Source organism: Thamnophis elegans, chromosome 9 (assembly GCF_009769535.1).
Source record: "Thamnophis elegans isolate rThaEle1 chromosome 9, rThaEle1.pri, whole genome shotgun sequence".
Lineage (NCBI taxonomy): Eukaryota > Metazoa > Chordata > Lepidosauria > Squamata > Colubridae > Thamnophis > Thamnophis elegans.
Window position 1 is genome coordinate 31,398,218 of NC_045549.1, and position 15,909 is coordinate 31,414,126.

At 36.6% G+C, this 15,909-nt stretch overlaps 1 protein-coding gene across 1 annotated transcript in view; it reads left to right on the top strand.

The window, feature by feature from the left end:
• Positions 1-13,685, top strand: part of FREM3 (FRAS1 related extracellular matrix 3) — a 64,035-nt gene extending 50,350 nt beyond the window's left edge. The window contains exons 15-24 of the mRNA XM_032223612.1: positions 42-173; positions 894-1,225; positions 3,567-3,759; positions 4,450-4,554; positions 5,278-5,405; positions 8,466-8,600; positions 10,422-10,548; positions 11,629-11,816; positions 11,907-12,053; positions 12,200-13,685. Of these exons, the coding sequence (XP_032079503.1) occupies positions 42-173; positions 894-1,225; positions 3,567-3,759; positions 4,450-4,554; positions 5,278-5,405; positions 8,466-8,600; positions 10,422-10,548; positions 11,629-11,816; positions 11,907-12,053; positions 12,200-12,721 (2,009 nt within the window). The 3' untranslated portion in view covers positions 12,722-13,685. The remainder of the gene's footprint in view (positions 1-41; positions 174-893; positions 1,226-3,566; positions 3,760-4,449; positions 4,555-5,277; positions 5,406-8,465; positions 8,601-10,421; positions 10,549-11,628; positions 11,817-11,906; positions 12,054-12,199) is intronic.
• The last annotated feature ends 2,224 nt before the right edge of the window (positions 13,686-15,909 follow it).

Sequence of the window (15,909 nt, forward strand, 5' to 3'; positions counted from 1 at the left end):
GCCTGATCGATCAATCAATAAAGGGCGCTGTTTTCCCATAGGTCTGTGCCAACCACGTATTCTGGGTACAGTTGGAGCAGAGACTTTCTCAGCCAAAATTCATTACATGGGTCCTGATGATCCTGACTATCCAAACCTGATCAGATTTTCGGTTACCATGCCTCATATAGATGGTAAGTACCAGACATGTGTGCCACTAGAACCAAAACAGCTGAAATGGTGTTGCACCAATTGACATCGGAAGGAGATTTTTGAAACAATTATTCAAAGACAACTTTTAATGCTTATCCTCATCTTTGTTTAACATGCTTAACAAAGAAAGAATATTATATTTATTCTTAACTATAAGAAAGAGGAAAATCTACTAGATTTAGTGCTGAAATGGAGAAGGCTTGGAATAAGCAGTAGTTTTGGGAGTAGGATCATGAACTCAATTTAGAATCAATTCATAGACTTAAAAAAATCTTTATTTTTTATTCTAGATAATGTTTCACCAAATGCTTAGATTTGAGGATTTAAATATAATATGCATATACACACAAACAGACTTGTATGTTTAAATTTAAAAACAGCAATATGAAGTTTCACAACCATACGTTGGAATAATGCAGTAAAATGTAAATAAAGGTTATCTTATCTTATATGGGAAATAACTATTATTTCAGTGTACTTTAGTTCCATAAAACATTATGCTTCGCCTACAAAAGATTTAGATGTCATTTGGCTACTAACTACAAACATTTTTCTTAACCCTGTTTTGAAATTTGAATTACTATTGTAAAACTTATCTGAATCTTACATATGCTCTGAATGTAATATTGTTAATGTAATGTAATCACCAGTTACTTTATTATTAGTGCATAAAATATCTAATAGGCAATTTCTGATTTCAGGAATGTTGCCAGTAATCTCAACCAGACCTTTGTCGAATTTTGAGTTGACACTGAGCCCAGATGGCACTCGTGTAGGAAATCACAAATGCTCCAATCTCTTGGATTATAATGAAATTGAAACAAAACATGGCTTCATCACAGATGATATCAAGAATCCAGAAGTGATTGGAGAAACTTCATCCTATCAATACAGCAGTAGCATACGATCAGCTAAAACTTTACGTTTCTACCGTAATCTCAATCTGGAGGCCTGCCTATGGGAATTTATCAGTTATTATGATATGTCAGAACTGGTAACCAGCTGTAGCGGCTCCATTGGGACAAATGGTCAGGTAGGCTCCATTGAAGAAAAGCAAATATCTATTAATGCAAGGATTTTACTTAGTTGCTTACACAGCAAGTCATAGTATGAAAAACCAGAACAGATTATTCCTTCATTTAAACCAATAATATACAAAATCAAAATATACAGTGTTACCTCAGTACTCAACTGCTTCAAAACTCATTGAATTTGCTACTCAGTACATTTTGACATGAAAATATTGTCCTGGTACACACCTTTTGTTTGGTACTCAACTTGCTGCCATTCCAGGAAGGTCACTGCAAAAGGAAGTGTGGGACGGTCGCAGAGGGAAGACAGGAAGTTGGCCATGCTGGGAAGGCCACTGACATAAGAAAAGAGACAAACAGGAAGTTATTCCAAGCCAAAACAAAGGGTTGTGATAAATCACATGGTTTGTTTGATACTCATCATTTTTAGTACCCATTGCATCTCCCAGAACCAATTAATGAGTAATGAGGTTCCATTATATATTCTGATTCAATCTGTCTACAGGAAAGCTTTCATAGCACTCTTTTCCTAACCCTTTTGATGGAAATTCCTATCTATTACTTGGAGTATTGCTGCTATTCAGGAAAGGAGATTTGTGGCAGACGGGCCAATAATGTAGTTGAACTCAGAAATTTATTACGGTTTGTTAAAGACCACATTATTTCCTGATTCACATATAAACAAAGTAATAAAGTTAGTTTATGCAACACAATGGCAGAATCTATGTGTTGTGTAAAACAAAGCCAAGGAACAATTTTGTGCTTAATGTTCATAACAGTTCAGTTAGAAAATCAACCTAAATGGCATAACAAAAGCTTTGCTGATAGCACGTTAAAAAAGATCCTCTTACAAGCAAATTAGTTATTTGGAGTTTCAAACAGATTGCCACTTTTTAAATGAGATAATAAATACATAATATATGATCAAAACAGAATGAATATAGAAAGGAGAAATGTGTATATGTATAGCTAAGATTGGAGGAAAATTTGGCAGTCAACTTAATGTCTAACTAAACTATAAGTATGAAAATAAAATTATAGATACCAGACTTCCTAGGCACCATTAATTTAATTTCCATACATAGGCAAAGAAAAAAGTGCCATCATATACATGATTCTTTTATGTGCTAACTCTCAAAGACTGTACATGATTCTAATATATTCAGTTTGAACATAAGTCAAATGATTGCATGAGTTTACTGACAAAGATAGTTCAGATAGTACTAAAATTACAGATAGTAATTTTTGTGATTCATGAATGGGGGCAACTTAAATGCAGCCAAATAAGATCTTATATATTTCAGTGTGACTGATGAGCCAATAGTGTACTAATATGCACCAAATGGAAACGCCATATAAAGCAGGAAAAAAAACTGTTTTAGTTAATTCAGGGTGGCAGAACTCATTTGAACTTAAAACCTGATAATATCAATTTATTACTGATGGGTGACATTCAACTTAGTGAGAGAAAATAACATTGCCTCTTGCTTTAAAATCAACAGTGTTTTTCCAAATTATGTACTATATATTTAAATTATAGCCCTGTAGTTTAAGCAGGCAGGGAGAAAGAATGTTTGGAGAATTTGACTTCCATGTCATCTCCTAATCAAATTTATATTATTATAAGCTATTACTGATGGGTGGTTACATTCAGTTTTGCTTTGGATTTTAAAAATATTCTCAACTGCTTGAAATCCTGAAGATTATTTTGAGTGTTAGGTGCCAGTTATATTTTTTTTCTGGAGTTTTATTTACTTCTTAGAATACAGGCTTTGATTAGTTCACTTCTTATTCTTCATCTGATTTGATATCAGTTCTAAAAGCAGGAGAGGAAATTGGTGACGGTGATGCTTATCTTTAATAATCAGAAACTATACTTTTGAATATGAGCAAGTTCACTTTTGAAAAGTTGGACTGCAATGCACCGGAGGTAAGAGATGAATGTGAGATTCCTAGTATCAACTTAATCCCATAATAGGGCCTTGATTGTAATCTTAGATTGCCACACACTCTGGGATGACTGTCAAATTGATTTTAGAGTGGGGTTTTGTTCTTTGCTGGGGTTGCATTACAGAAGCCAGGAAGAGGGCTGCCTGCTTAGGTTTTGGCCCACACTCCATTCTCTCCCACTTCTCCATAAGCTGTAAATTCATTTTTGAAGCATCAAAGTAAGATTTCTAAGTGCAACAAGAAATGTTTGTTCTGGAGCCAACACATATCAGAAAATAAATAAACAAAAAAAGGTATGATGATGGGATTTTATACTGTGTTCAGAAGAGCTGATTTTAACTCCCGAAGACCCAGTATGAACATAGGGTGATCTAATGCTGTGCTGTTTTACAGGTGTTGAATCTGGTTCAATCGTATGTCACTCTTCGAGTGCCCCTCTATGTATCTTATGTCTTCCATTCGCCTGCAGCAGTTGGGGGCTGGCAACATTTTGACCTGCAATCTGAGTTGAGGCTCACTTTTGTGTATGATACTGCCATTCTATGGAAAGACGGTATTGGAAGTCCACCAGAAGCAGAACTGCAAGGTAAATTATAAATATTTGAGAGGTTTGATGGAAGCTTTTGGAGCCTTTATTAAGAACTATAATTGCATCTCCAGAATAGCAGCCTGTTAGCATTGAAGTGGAGCCTACAAGGTTTGATTTTGGAATAGATTTTGAATGCCCCAACACTGGAAGTCTTTAAGAAGATGTTGGATAGCCATTTGTCTGAAACGGTATAGGGTTTCCTGCCTAGGCAGGGGGTGGGACTAGAAGACCTCCAAGGTCCCTTCCAACTCTGCTATTGTATTGTATTGTATTATTTCCTTTTTTTCTTTCCCAGAACCTTTTTACCTTAAGAGATTAGTCTGGAAAACTGGCTACTTATAGGATGTGAAAACTCAGCCTCTTAGACACAATTAGCCATATGGAACTTCATAAGAAAAAAATAGCTGGTTTCTAGGCTGGATTGTGGTAAACAACTTTATCCAGCCATTTGCAGAGTGACAGCTGCTTCAAAGCCAAGCTATCTTTTAAAACAAAATTTGTATTATTGACGTTGTTCTATTTTCATGTTTATTGCTTTATTTTATCATAGCAATGATTTTGGCTCCTTACTCCACACAATGCTGACTAAGTCTTGTGGTTCTTGCAATCCAACACATTTGAATGATACCAAACAACTAGTCTTTTTATGAATATTTCTAAAACAATATAATGGCTGCTTACATCTAGGGTCTCTTTACCCAACCAGTATGCAAATCAATGATGAAGGGCGATTGGTGGTCCATTTCAGGACAGAAATTCGATTCAGGGGGCAATTCATAATATCCCACCCAGGTAAGGCCAGCATTTTGTATGTTTCCTAAGTATCTTTTCTAAGCTAAAAATCTCTTTGTAGGTCCATGACAACAGACTTTGGGATTTAATGAGAATCTCATAAACAGTAAAGAACTTATGGTTTCAACTGGGTTTTATCATTTATTCATGAAATGCTTTAGATTCCCTAGTGAGAAGAGAGAAGCATATTTTTGCCAACTTCCTTCAGACTTCAAAACACACAGCAAGGATTTCCTGATCCGACACTACCCATTAGTCCATCTCCTTATATCCTTATTCTTTGCTTTCCTAGATTGGAATGGGTTAAAATATTCATGACTGGGAGAGACTTGGGAACAAGGTCAGTCAATGAATTGGCATAGCAACTAAGTCAGCCAATGGGAGCTTAAACAGATCTGAGTCTGTGCAAAGAATTGAAACAAAAACTTAAGAACTCTGCTGCTTTAAGAAGTAAACTAGCAGTCTGTCTGGGCTTTTGTCTGCTGAAATGAAAGTAACTGCTTGTGTTTAATTGGAAGAACCATCAGTTGCTATTGTACATTTATTCATCTATTCTTATGTATATAAACAAGTTAATGAATCCAACTGAATCAGTTATCTGTGTGTGCTTCTGAATTTGAATTTATGCAACAAACTCTGACAGAATAGAAAAGATAGTTCCATCCACAGTGTGTTGGATAACATCAATGAACTTCATCATAAAACGGTATTTCACTTTTGCAGGTACTTCTCTGACTTCTATGGTGATGTCATCTGACCATCCTGGCCTTACATTCATATTGAACCTTTCTCAAAGTGAGCAAACCTTCAATCAGCCAATGCAGCAATGGAAGTTTCTTTCCGATTTTGCTGTGAGTACTAGCATTAGCATTTTGTGGTAGTTTTTATTATTTTTTAAAAAAACACCAGCATAAACTCATTTATACTTGCAAGTCTCTGATGTTGAGATTTAGATTAGGTTCATACAAACCTTCTTTAAAATAATTTTTAGTGTGCTATGAATAATCACAGGTACGCAAACCATGGCTTAAGGTATGGCTTCAAAATAGACTTTGGGTGGCTTAGGAGCAGATATTTTTACATGCATATTCAGTAAGAGTACAAGCATATGAGTGAGTTTTGTGTCTTCAGACTATATATGGTAGAGTGCAGGGACGTGCACTCACTAGAGGCAGGGGAGGCGGGGCCTCACCAGTCTCCTCAGGAAAGGAAGGAATTTTAAAGATTTTTTTTAAAATAATTAAGGCCAAGCTAGTTGCTACCAGACTTCAACTCACAGTGATTTGGAGTGTACATAGTGTTTAAGTATAGGAGGAGGCCAGAGAACTCGGGGCCTCCTTTGCATAAGGATTTTTTTGCCTTTTAAGGGTTAACCAAGGGTTAAAAAGCAAAAAAAATATATGCAAATGAGGCCCATAGTTCTCGGGCCTCTTCCTGCAGAGGGCACGTGGTGGCTCTAGGAGCCACTATCCTAGCCTGCCTGGCCCTGGAGCCTAGCTAGACCGAATCTGGAATTTTGGCGTAGTTGGAAGGTATGTTGGTCAGAGGGAGGGGGCAGGGGGGAGGAATTCAATTTATTTGTAATTTAAGTAATTGCAATTTGTTTTTATCGTGTGTGTGTGTGTGTGTGTGTGTTTCTTTCTTAACTTCATTCAAACAAACTCTCTCTCAATTTGAGAGAGAGTTTGCTTGAGAAGAGAGGGAAGGAGCAGACGCAGGGAGGGGAGCCTTGTTTGTTTGAGAAGAGAGGGGCAGCCCTCTCCCCCCCATCCCGCTCCCCTCTTCGTTTCCGTCCCCCCCGCTGTGTCCGCCAGGCGTCTCATGTTTATGGCGGGCATAAATGTGAGATGCTTGGCGGACACAGAGGTGGGGATGGAGGAGGTGGGGGGCGAGGAGGAACCGCGGAGGCGAAAGGTGAAGAGGGGTGTTTGCAGCCCTGGTTCCATCTCCCAGCAGCCCCAGGAGGAAACGGCGTGAGGGGTGGGGGGTGTTCCAAGAGGCCCCCTCTTCTTTTGGCACTCCGCAAGCCAGGCCCACAGCGGCAAGAGGATCCGCTCCGCTTCTATCGCCCCCCCCCGCTCCAGAGAAGCCGGCCGGGCAAATCTTTGCAGCCCCGGTTCCGTCTCCCAGCAGCCCCAGGAGGAAACGGGCCAGCCCCGCTTCCCTCCCCGGACTTTCTGGCAGTGGAGGACAGCATTCCGCTCCCTCTTCCAAGCCCCGAGTGGCCAGCCTTTTGCCTCCATGGCTCTCGCTCCAGCCTTGTCTGGGCTCCTCCTCGGCAGGCCTGCCGAAGCTCTGGGAAAAAGCGGCCAGAGCAGAATGCTGTCCTCTATTGCCGGAAAGTCCGGGGAGGGAAGCGGGGCTGGCCCGTTTCCTCCTGGGGCTGCTGGGAGAGAGAACCGGGGCTCGTGAAGACTCACTTGCAGCCGGCTTCTCTGGAGCGGAGGGGGGGGCGATAGAAGTGGAGCAGATCCTCTTGCTGCTGCGAGCCTGGCTTGCGGAGTGCCAAAAGGGGAGGGGGCCTCTTGGAACATCCCACCCCCACCCCTCTTCGCCTTTCGCCTCCGCGGCTCTCGCTCCAGCCTGCTGCGGGGGTGGGGGGCAAAAGCCGCTTTCTTTCTTTTTGCCTCACCAGCCAGAAGCTTCACCGCACGTCACTGGTAGAGTGTTATATTAGGCTAAGGTTTGGCAGAAAAGAAGAGCATGTTATGGGTATATCAGAATCAGTTAGGCATCTACTGATGCAGATTTTGTCCATGCCATGGATTCAGAATCCCAACGGTTTTATGTAAGTATAATAAAAAAATAATTTTAAAAAGCCATATGCCAACCGTTACACTGATACATGTAACCATTAATTGTTTTCTTGTTTATAAATAAAATTTATATGGCAATCCATTTCATAGGAGGTGACTCAGGGTGATGTACAACAATTAAATTAAACGAATATATTAAAATAATAGTTATTAAAAATGTCAAACAGTCATAATAAAACATACAAATCACCAGGTACAAGAGAGAATAAATCAATAATAATGATGCAGCCATCTTTGAATGTCACCAATCTCCTGGAACCCCTGTGGTCGATGACATAGCATGGACTTACAGAATATTAACAGAGATCAAGCTAACCTCAGTTTGGGAGAAATAATGTTTCACAAGGTAGACACCATGGCAGAAAAGACTTCCCTTTAGCCACCTGCCAAGTCCTTAGATGGGATCAAAAGCAGGCTTCTCTGCCAGATCTAATGGCATGGGAGGATGGAATTAGGTGAGACAGTCCTTCAGATAATCTGGTCTCATGCCGTGAAGGGTTTTAAAAGTTAAAAGTAGCACCTTCAATTGGACCCAGAAGCAAACTGGCAACCAATGCAACTCACAGAGTGTGGTTTGTGCTGATCTAAAAGTACCCATAACTGCCTGTGCTGCAGCATTCTGCATCAGTTGCAATGTCAAGATACCCTTTCAAAGGTTTCTTATTCTTAGTTGATTTATATCAGTTAACACAGGCAGTCCTAGACTTACAACAGTTCATCTAGTGACTGTTCAAAATTACAACTGCACTGAAAAAAGTGACTTATGACTGTTTTTCACATCCTCATGGTCAGTTGATCAAAATTCAGATGCTTGGCAAGTGGTTTATCTTTATGACGGCTGGAGTGTCCCGAGGGTCACTCCACATCAGCTTTTGTGATCTTCTGACAAGGAAAGTCAATGGAGAATCCTGATTCACTTATACAGCCATGTTACTAACTTAACAAATGCAATGATTCACTTAATGGTGGCAAGAAAAGTTGTAAAATGCGGCAAACTCACTTACCAAATGTTTCATTTAGTAAAATAAATTTTGGACTCAATTGTGGTTGTAACTCAAGGACTACCTGTATTTTAGTTTCTGTGGTTTTTTCCAGGTACGTGACTATTCTGGCACTTACACTGTGAAACTTATCCCTTGTGTTGCCACACCCAGCCAAGAATATACCCAACCTGTCATCTGTAGCCCACGGGAGCCAATCACTTTTGATCTAGATATCAGGTTCCAGCAGGTAAAGTATTTCAGGACTTTAATGTTCTCAACTAATGAAGCATTTTGATACATTTCTCTGAATTATAACTTAATAATTATATTGACTTAATTGCAGTATCAGGGCCAAAAATCTGAATTAGTTTTACATGTTTGTTGTTATAAACTGACTAAGAAAACTGGGCCCTAAATACTTAAACACATTTTCTCTTTTGCACTCTCTCCAAATCAAAACCTGGTCATTTTTAATTGGTATTTCTCAACTTTGAGGTGGCATTAAAGCTAAACTTTTAGAATTCTGACAATTAGAATTGCAACATATTTGAAAAGTGTCAGATTAGAGAAATGTGCTCTTGAGCTTATATTGCCTTTAAGGTAGAGATTATAGCACTAAACACCAAGTATACCTATAAATGTCTCTAATTTAGGATTCACTGTTCAAAATAATAGCCATCTATATAAATAAAAATGTAAATGTTCGTTTGTTCAAAATCTTAAATCTCCGAAAGGTCTTCACCGATTGCTTTGAAATTTTGACACAACGTTGCATTTGAATACGCACATGTTTTTATATACCTATATTATATAGATGTCACACCTGTGACAGATAAAAACATGTTTTTTTATAAAAACATGCTTTTTTGAAAACCAGCACCATCTGTTGGACGTAAAAGCAACACACGCTATACTAAATAGTTCACAATTCCATTTCAATGTTTCCGATTGCATTGTTATATTGAATTTTCATAGATTTTGATTTATTTTCATTTTGATTTAATTATTTCGTGTGACATTGCGTTGGAATTGAGCTGTGTCGTTTACCATAGCGTTCATTTCGTGAGTATAGTATATTCGGAACAGTTTGGCCTCTCTCCAGCTTCGTCTCGACGGTCCCTTTATATGTGTGGCTGGGCTAGAGTCGGCAAACCAGACAATCTCTATATCTCCACAGACAATGGAACAACAAAAAATATTGTATACCCACAAGCATTCTGAAATTAAACATATTAGAAACTTGCACTTTCTCTTTTCTTTGTTTTCCATTTAACCAGACTGGGCCACAGCAATGCGTGGCCGGGTACAGCTAGTATATTAATAAAACTCTTTCCTTTCTTCTAGTAACATTTAGTCATATAAATAGTTGCATGTCTCTAGGATGTCATGCAATCTTTCTGTATAATGGACTATAATGGATCCTGCCTTATAAAGGATTATTAGAAGTCACTTTAATGCAAGAGAATTATCTTAGACTTAGAACATCCTTCTATAACTACGCTGTATCAGTTGTTTTGAGACTATGCCTTCCAATAAAAGAATTGTACATCCAGCAGACCAGGATGCCATTACGTTGGATAAAAGGAATTGTTTTCAGCAGGATTGAATATTGCCAGGCATCAGTTTATTTTAAGTTGGGTTTGGGCTTTATTGACTGGTACACCTACTTAAGATTGCTGTTTCTTTCTATGAAAAAAAAAATTATTTATTCATTTAACCAATCAACTTGGATACCGTCCGATTCCAACCAACTCTATGATATTTCCTCTAGGTGATTGTTTGATTGAGTCAGCCTACATTTACAGATTTTATTCTTGAAAGGCTGTGAGAAGGAATTCAAGATTGCACATTTATGTAGAACAATGGCACTATACAAAGCACTTAGTTCTTGAAGGAATTATTTATATAACACAAATCATGGACCACACTTTGCTCTTTAGTTTTACTCTCTTGAATGCTCTTGGGTATTTCTAATAATTTTGAGAATAAACTGCAATTAAATTTTTGCTAATTTTTTGCTAGAAAGACTATTGAAATTACTTCCCTAAATAGTCTTTGTTTTATACAGGTCAGTGACCCAGTAGCAGCTGAATTTAATCTCAATACTCAAATGTTTCTGCTATCCAAGAAGGATCTGTGGTTGTCTGATGGTTCTCTGGGTTTTGGAGAAGAAACTGATGTCTCATTTACAGAGGGTAACATCTGCTTTAACATAGCGAAATAGATCAATGAACCATTCTGTCCACACTTGTCAAATCCCTTTTGTTAACTGCAATGTGTTCATTTACACGGGATAATGCTCTGAGGAATCCTGTCCTCTTATATTACAATATTTGTTATTCAGAATGAAGGGGATTTTTGTCCACTTGTACTATGAATTAAAAAGCATATTTAAAATTACAGTGGTGCAGATGAGCAATCATCTTTGTATGAAATGCTGTTTTTTAAATTATAAAATGCATTGTGTAATGTGACTCTGCAAAAAATGTTCCTTAGGAAGCAGAATTCCTGATTTTATATTGACTAATACCTTACTCAAATTGTAACTGGGATGACCAAGATATATTAAATCACTAGTGTAACATCATATAAATTATCTTTACTTGTGTCCTGAATAAAGACTGACCCCTGGTGAAGAAAAATTGAAGTGCAGGAATTTTCGCTAGAGCAAGTAAAATGCTGAACTAAGCATCTAGGAGCAATATAAAGCATTTATCTTAATAGCTCAAAGTAAGGGCAGTATTTATATAGAATTATGACATAATAATAGCCAATCATTGTTGGGGGATGAATAAACAGAATTATTAAAACATGCTAGTATTAAAAACATTTTAAATATATATAAAAGAAATCTAGTTTATCCAGAATGTCATGCATGTCTTCTCTAAGTGCAGTGCAATATGCGGTGATCCATGGAAAATAATTTCCTATGCTGGCTTCCTGGGTCTAGCATGTCTTCTTCACCATGATAGCATGGTGTGTTGATGTTATCAATATATGCCAAACATATATTGTTCATAAATATTATTGTTCATAAATTTCAACCTTTGTCACATTTTCAAAATAGTAAACTGAATTGGAGTAAAAAAAATACATTTGATTTTTTAAAAATATTTAAAGTGAATTCAAACTATGGTTAATGTGATTATCTTAGTCTGTTAATTTTACTTTTATGTCACATGAATTATTATTATTTGGTTATTGAATTTGGGGAATTACATCCAAGGGCTTTTCAAGCCAGTGTTGGTTTTGATCTCATGTTTCTTTAATTTTAGGTTCAGAAATCTACGGTCGTATCATGGTGGATCCCGTTCAGAATTTAGGGGAATCTTTCATCTGTAACATTGAGAAGGTGTTCTTATGTACAGGGGCCGATGGGTATGTTCCCAAGTATAATCCAAGTAACAAAGAATATGGTTGTCTAGCTGACTCATCTTCCCTATTGTACAGATTCAAAATCCTGGTATGTATGCAATAGTAGATGAATAGATTCCCATAAACATCATTTTTAACTTTAAACTTAATAATATACTACTATTTCTTTATTCCCTAGGATAAAGCTCAACCAGATACACAAGCAAAAATGTTTGGAAATATGGCATTCCACGCTAAACTAGCAGTTGATCACATTGATGGACATCCTTTGGTAAAACAGCCTGGTTCTGATGGATTCAGCTTGCTGTCAACTCCATTATTCCAGGTAAAAAAATGTGGTGGATAATACTGTTATTGCATGAAAACAGCTACATGCAAGTTGGGTGTGCAGCTACTGGAATCTCACTGTCTTCTTCATTTTTCTTGGTTTTCTATTTTATTTCATCTGTTGTTGTTTTTTAAATCTAATAGGTAGCAGTGGGTCGAGAATGGTACATCCACACCATCTACATGGTTCGATCACGTGAAAATGTTCATAAGGGCCTTGGAAAAAGAAGTATTGAGTATCACCATGTTTTATCTTGCAATAACAGCACCTCACATCTTAGTCGTTCTCGGAGAGCTGTTTCTGATATTCCTGCTCTTGCCCAAGATATTGGTGCTGATAAGAATAGAGGAACGAATATCCAGCATATAGTTCTTGACCGATCTAGTAAAATTACACTCAAGCAGAAAGAATGGTCTCCAGCAGGTAAACCTTATGAAAAGCCAGTCCTGCAAATTCCAGGAAGTAATGCAGAAGACAAGATAATTCCCATTATTGGAGGTGCAATTGGACTACTGCTTCTTCTCTGCACTGTTATAATTATTATATTACTTCTGAAGCGAAAGGGACATTCAACTGATAGAAAAACAAGCTCATTTACCAATCATTCCAAAAGTAATGAAACTGTGACTACACAGCAGAGCAATAGTGATAGCTCTGAAGTTTAACAGCATTGAGATCCTACATAATGGAAATCACATGGGGCTGGGGTAGATATGGAATTAGGCTGCTGCAATTTTGGTGCTATGTTGTGTGAGATTCCAGCATTTGGAAGTAAAGTATAGCAAAGATAATCTGTATAGAAATGTGACTTATTTATAACTTCCCCACAACCAACTCCCAGGAACACAGGATGATCTCCTGGAATACAATGTTAATTAAATTTAGCATTTCCCCCCATGAAATGGTGGTTTAAAAAAAAATCTGTTAGCAGGTATAAGTGTGCCTTATCTATCAACGTGAAAGCCTGGTGCTATTCAAAGGGATATTGATTTCCTTTTCATTAAGTTGTATAGTGTTTAGATTTATACCATTTTTATATGAAAGGGTGGGAGGGAGGTTAAGAATTTTTTTTTTAACTAAATGGAATACAAGCAAATATCTATAATTAAATCTCAATGGAATCTGTATTGATAAGCAAAACACTGTATTGGAAAAATACTGAACTTATTTAATGAGAATGTTTCTTGAATGTTTTAATATACAGTTATTACAAATAGTCTTTCATACAACATCCTGCAATATTCTGTACCTATGTAACATGAATGTCATACAACTAAATATAAATATTAGATTATTATTCCAATTGCTTGCAGTTAGTCATATTTTATTTATGTTAATTCGAATAGCTCTCTCCTAATGGAACTTGGAAAATGTTGTAAAATATTGTGAATAACTTACATGACCTTAACTGCCTGGAAATTTCTTTTCAGAGTATCATTTTAAAAAAAAACACAACTGCTACTTATCTAAGCAATCATAGTAAATTTTGTGTCAATAGATGCAACCATTTAAAAAATTATGCGACAATTATTACCATGTTATTTTGGGGGAGGGGGAAATCATTCTGGAAAGGTCTATTCAATATTGTTTTAGGGTAACCAAGATGGAACCAAGATGAATAAAATAGTGCCATATTTTCAAAGCTGGTAACCCCCTTTTTATTTCAACTTTAATTATGAACTGAATAGAATTGCCTTCAGTTCTAAACCAACTTTCCATGCCAGATTGATAGAATCTATATAATTCCAAAATAAATAAAATTAAGTTATTGCCCCTATTTCTTGAGATTCTGTAGTGTGGAATTAATCAGCATATGCTAAATTTGGTTACAAAATTTAGATATTTCTCACATAGTAAGTTTTTGCCCCAGACATTTAGAAAGTTTTAGATTCAAATGAGCTTCCTTACAGAAAAACAAAGTACATTAATAATAAGATTGCACCAACTTATTCAGAAGCTACACCAATTTCAGTAGGATCTGCTCGTAAATGTCTATGTGAGATCAAAGCTTTAATTAATCAGGGTGCTGTACAAAGTATTTTGAGATACTAAAAACTCTCCCTGGTTAATTGGATAGCCAGTTTTATTTTTTAACAGCAATTGTGTTGTTAAAACAAAGTTTCTTTTTTCTCATGCTTATGCTAATGATGCTTGGACACTAATTTGTCTATAAGCAATTTAATTAAGATTCAACTTTTTAATTGATATAATCATTGTGAGTTGTTTAAGATATCTATTCATTCTTCTCAGAATGATACTACTGACCGATCCCTAAATTATAATAACCATTTTAATATGTCTGCTAGTTTCCTTTAAATATTTTAATTCAGTGTTTATTAGCTAATCGGTCAAAAAATAACTAGCATATAAAAGTCTCCTGCTTTAGAGGAAAAAATTATCAATAATGGATCTACCAGTTGCTGCTGCTGCTTCTTATTTTGTTTCATGTAGGGCAATTCACATTTCAAGATTATTTGGAAATGTGCATTGTATAAGAGCAGCTCTCTACTGTTCATTAAAGCAAACCAACATTTGTGGCTTTCAAAGCTAGTGTGAATTGCCCCAATATGTTTCCAAATGACAATAGCAATATATTTTTATCCACCTGTACCAGCTAAATTCAAGTTACTCATATCAGAGGACCATGCTGTATTTTCTTCAGTACCTTTTATATGTCTAGACACAATAGCTAGTTTCTATTCCTCCTCATCCTTTCTTTTTTATTAAGCCAAAGTAGTTTAGTGGTTCATTCATGAAAAAATAAATGTATGAAGTGTGAACAATTCTCAATGTAAAATTGACAATGATAGATTCTTTTGCTTAAAGGAAGTCAAAATTTGCAAGGTTTATTTTAATTAGCTGAACTAATAAGGTTAATATACTTGGCTGATTATGAACAATTTATCATATGTTAATCATTGGTTATTTATTCTGTGAAAATAATGGTCTTAATATCTTATTAACTGTAGACTTTCACATTTCCAGGATTACCACTGTTACATTACCAAGCAGTTGGAAGCTTATTTCATTAATATGCTAACTATATACATCTATGTTGAAGCGCTAAAGAAAGAAGCAAACTCTGATAGTCCCGAAGGTGCTTTTTTCAAGAGGCAACTGGACTTTCTGGTTTTTCTTCAAAGACGTTTCGCTTCTCATCCAAGAAGCTTCTTCAGCTCTGACTGGATGGTAGGTGAAGAAGCTTCTTCGTTGAGAAGCAAAACTAGTTGCCTCTTGAAAAAAGCACCTTTGGGACAACCATGACCTGGATGAGTGAGAATCTCTATAGACAAACTCTGATAGAAAGATCTTGAAAAGAAACAGCCTTTGAAAAATGGTGTGCATTGCTTGTACATTGCTCAATAAGAGGAGAGCATGTGTGTTATGATAAGACTAGTTTTATTTACACTACTTGGAATAAGACTCACTTTAGTTAAATTTCTCTTTCCAAAGTTTTACTGTAAATTATATGACAACTGGTACAACCATCCAGTCTATTTTTCATTTAGCAACCGAAAGGTGGAAAGCCACTAAAATATAAGCATTCTTTCATTAGTGTTCCTAATATAGAATAAATACTTCCCAAACAGTACATTACTGCAATTTATATTACATTCAGATTTATAAGTCATATATCGATATACTTAACTCCCTTATTTCTTTTTTTTAATTGAAAATTTTAAAAAAGCTTTTACAAATATTTACCTCCCCTCCCCCACCCTCCCCCACCCGAACCCAACCCCTTCCCAACCTCTCCCCCCCCAACTTCCCAGAGCAAATACAGGGTATAAATCTTTAACAAACATATTCTAAAATAGACTAAAAGAAAGTTAGTATCCTCTTTCATTTGTGC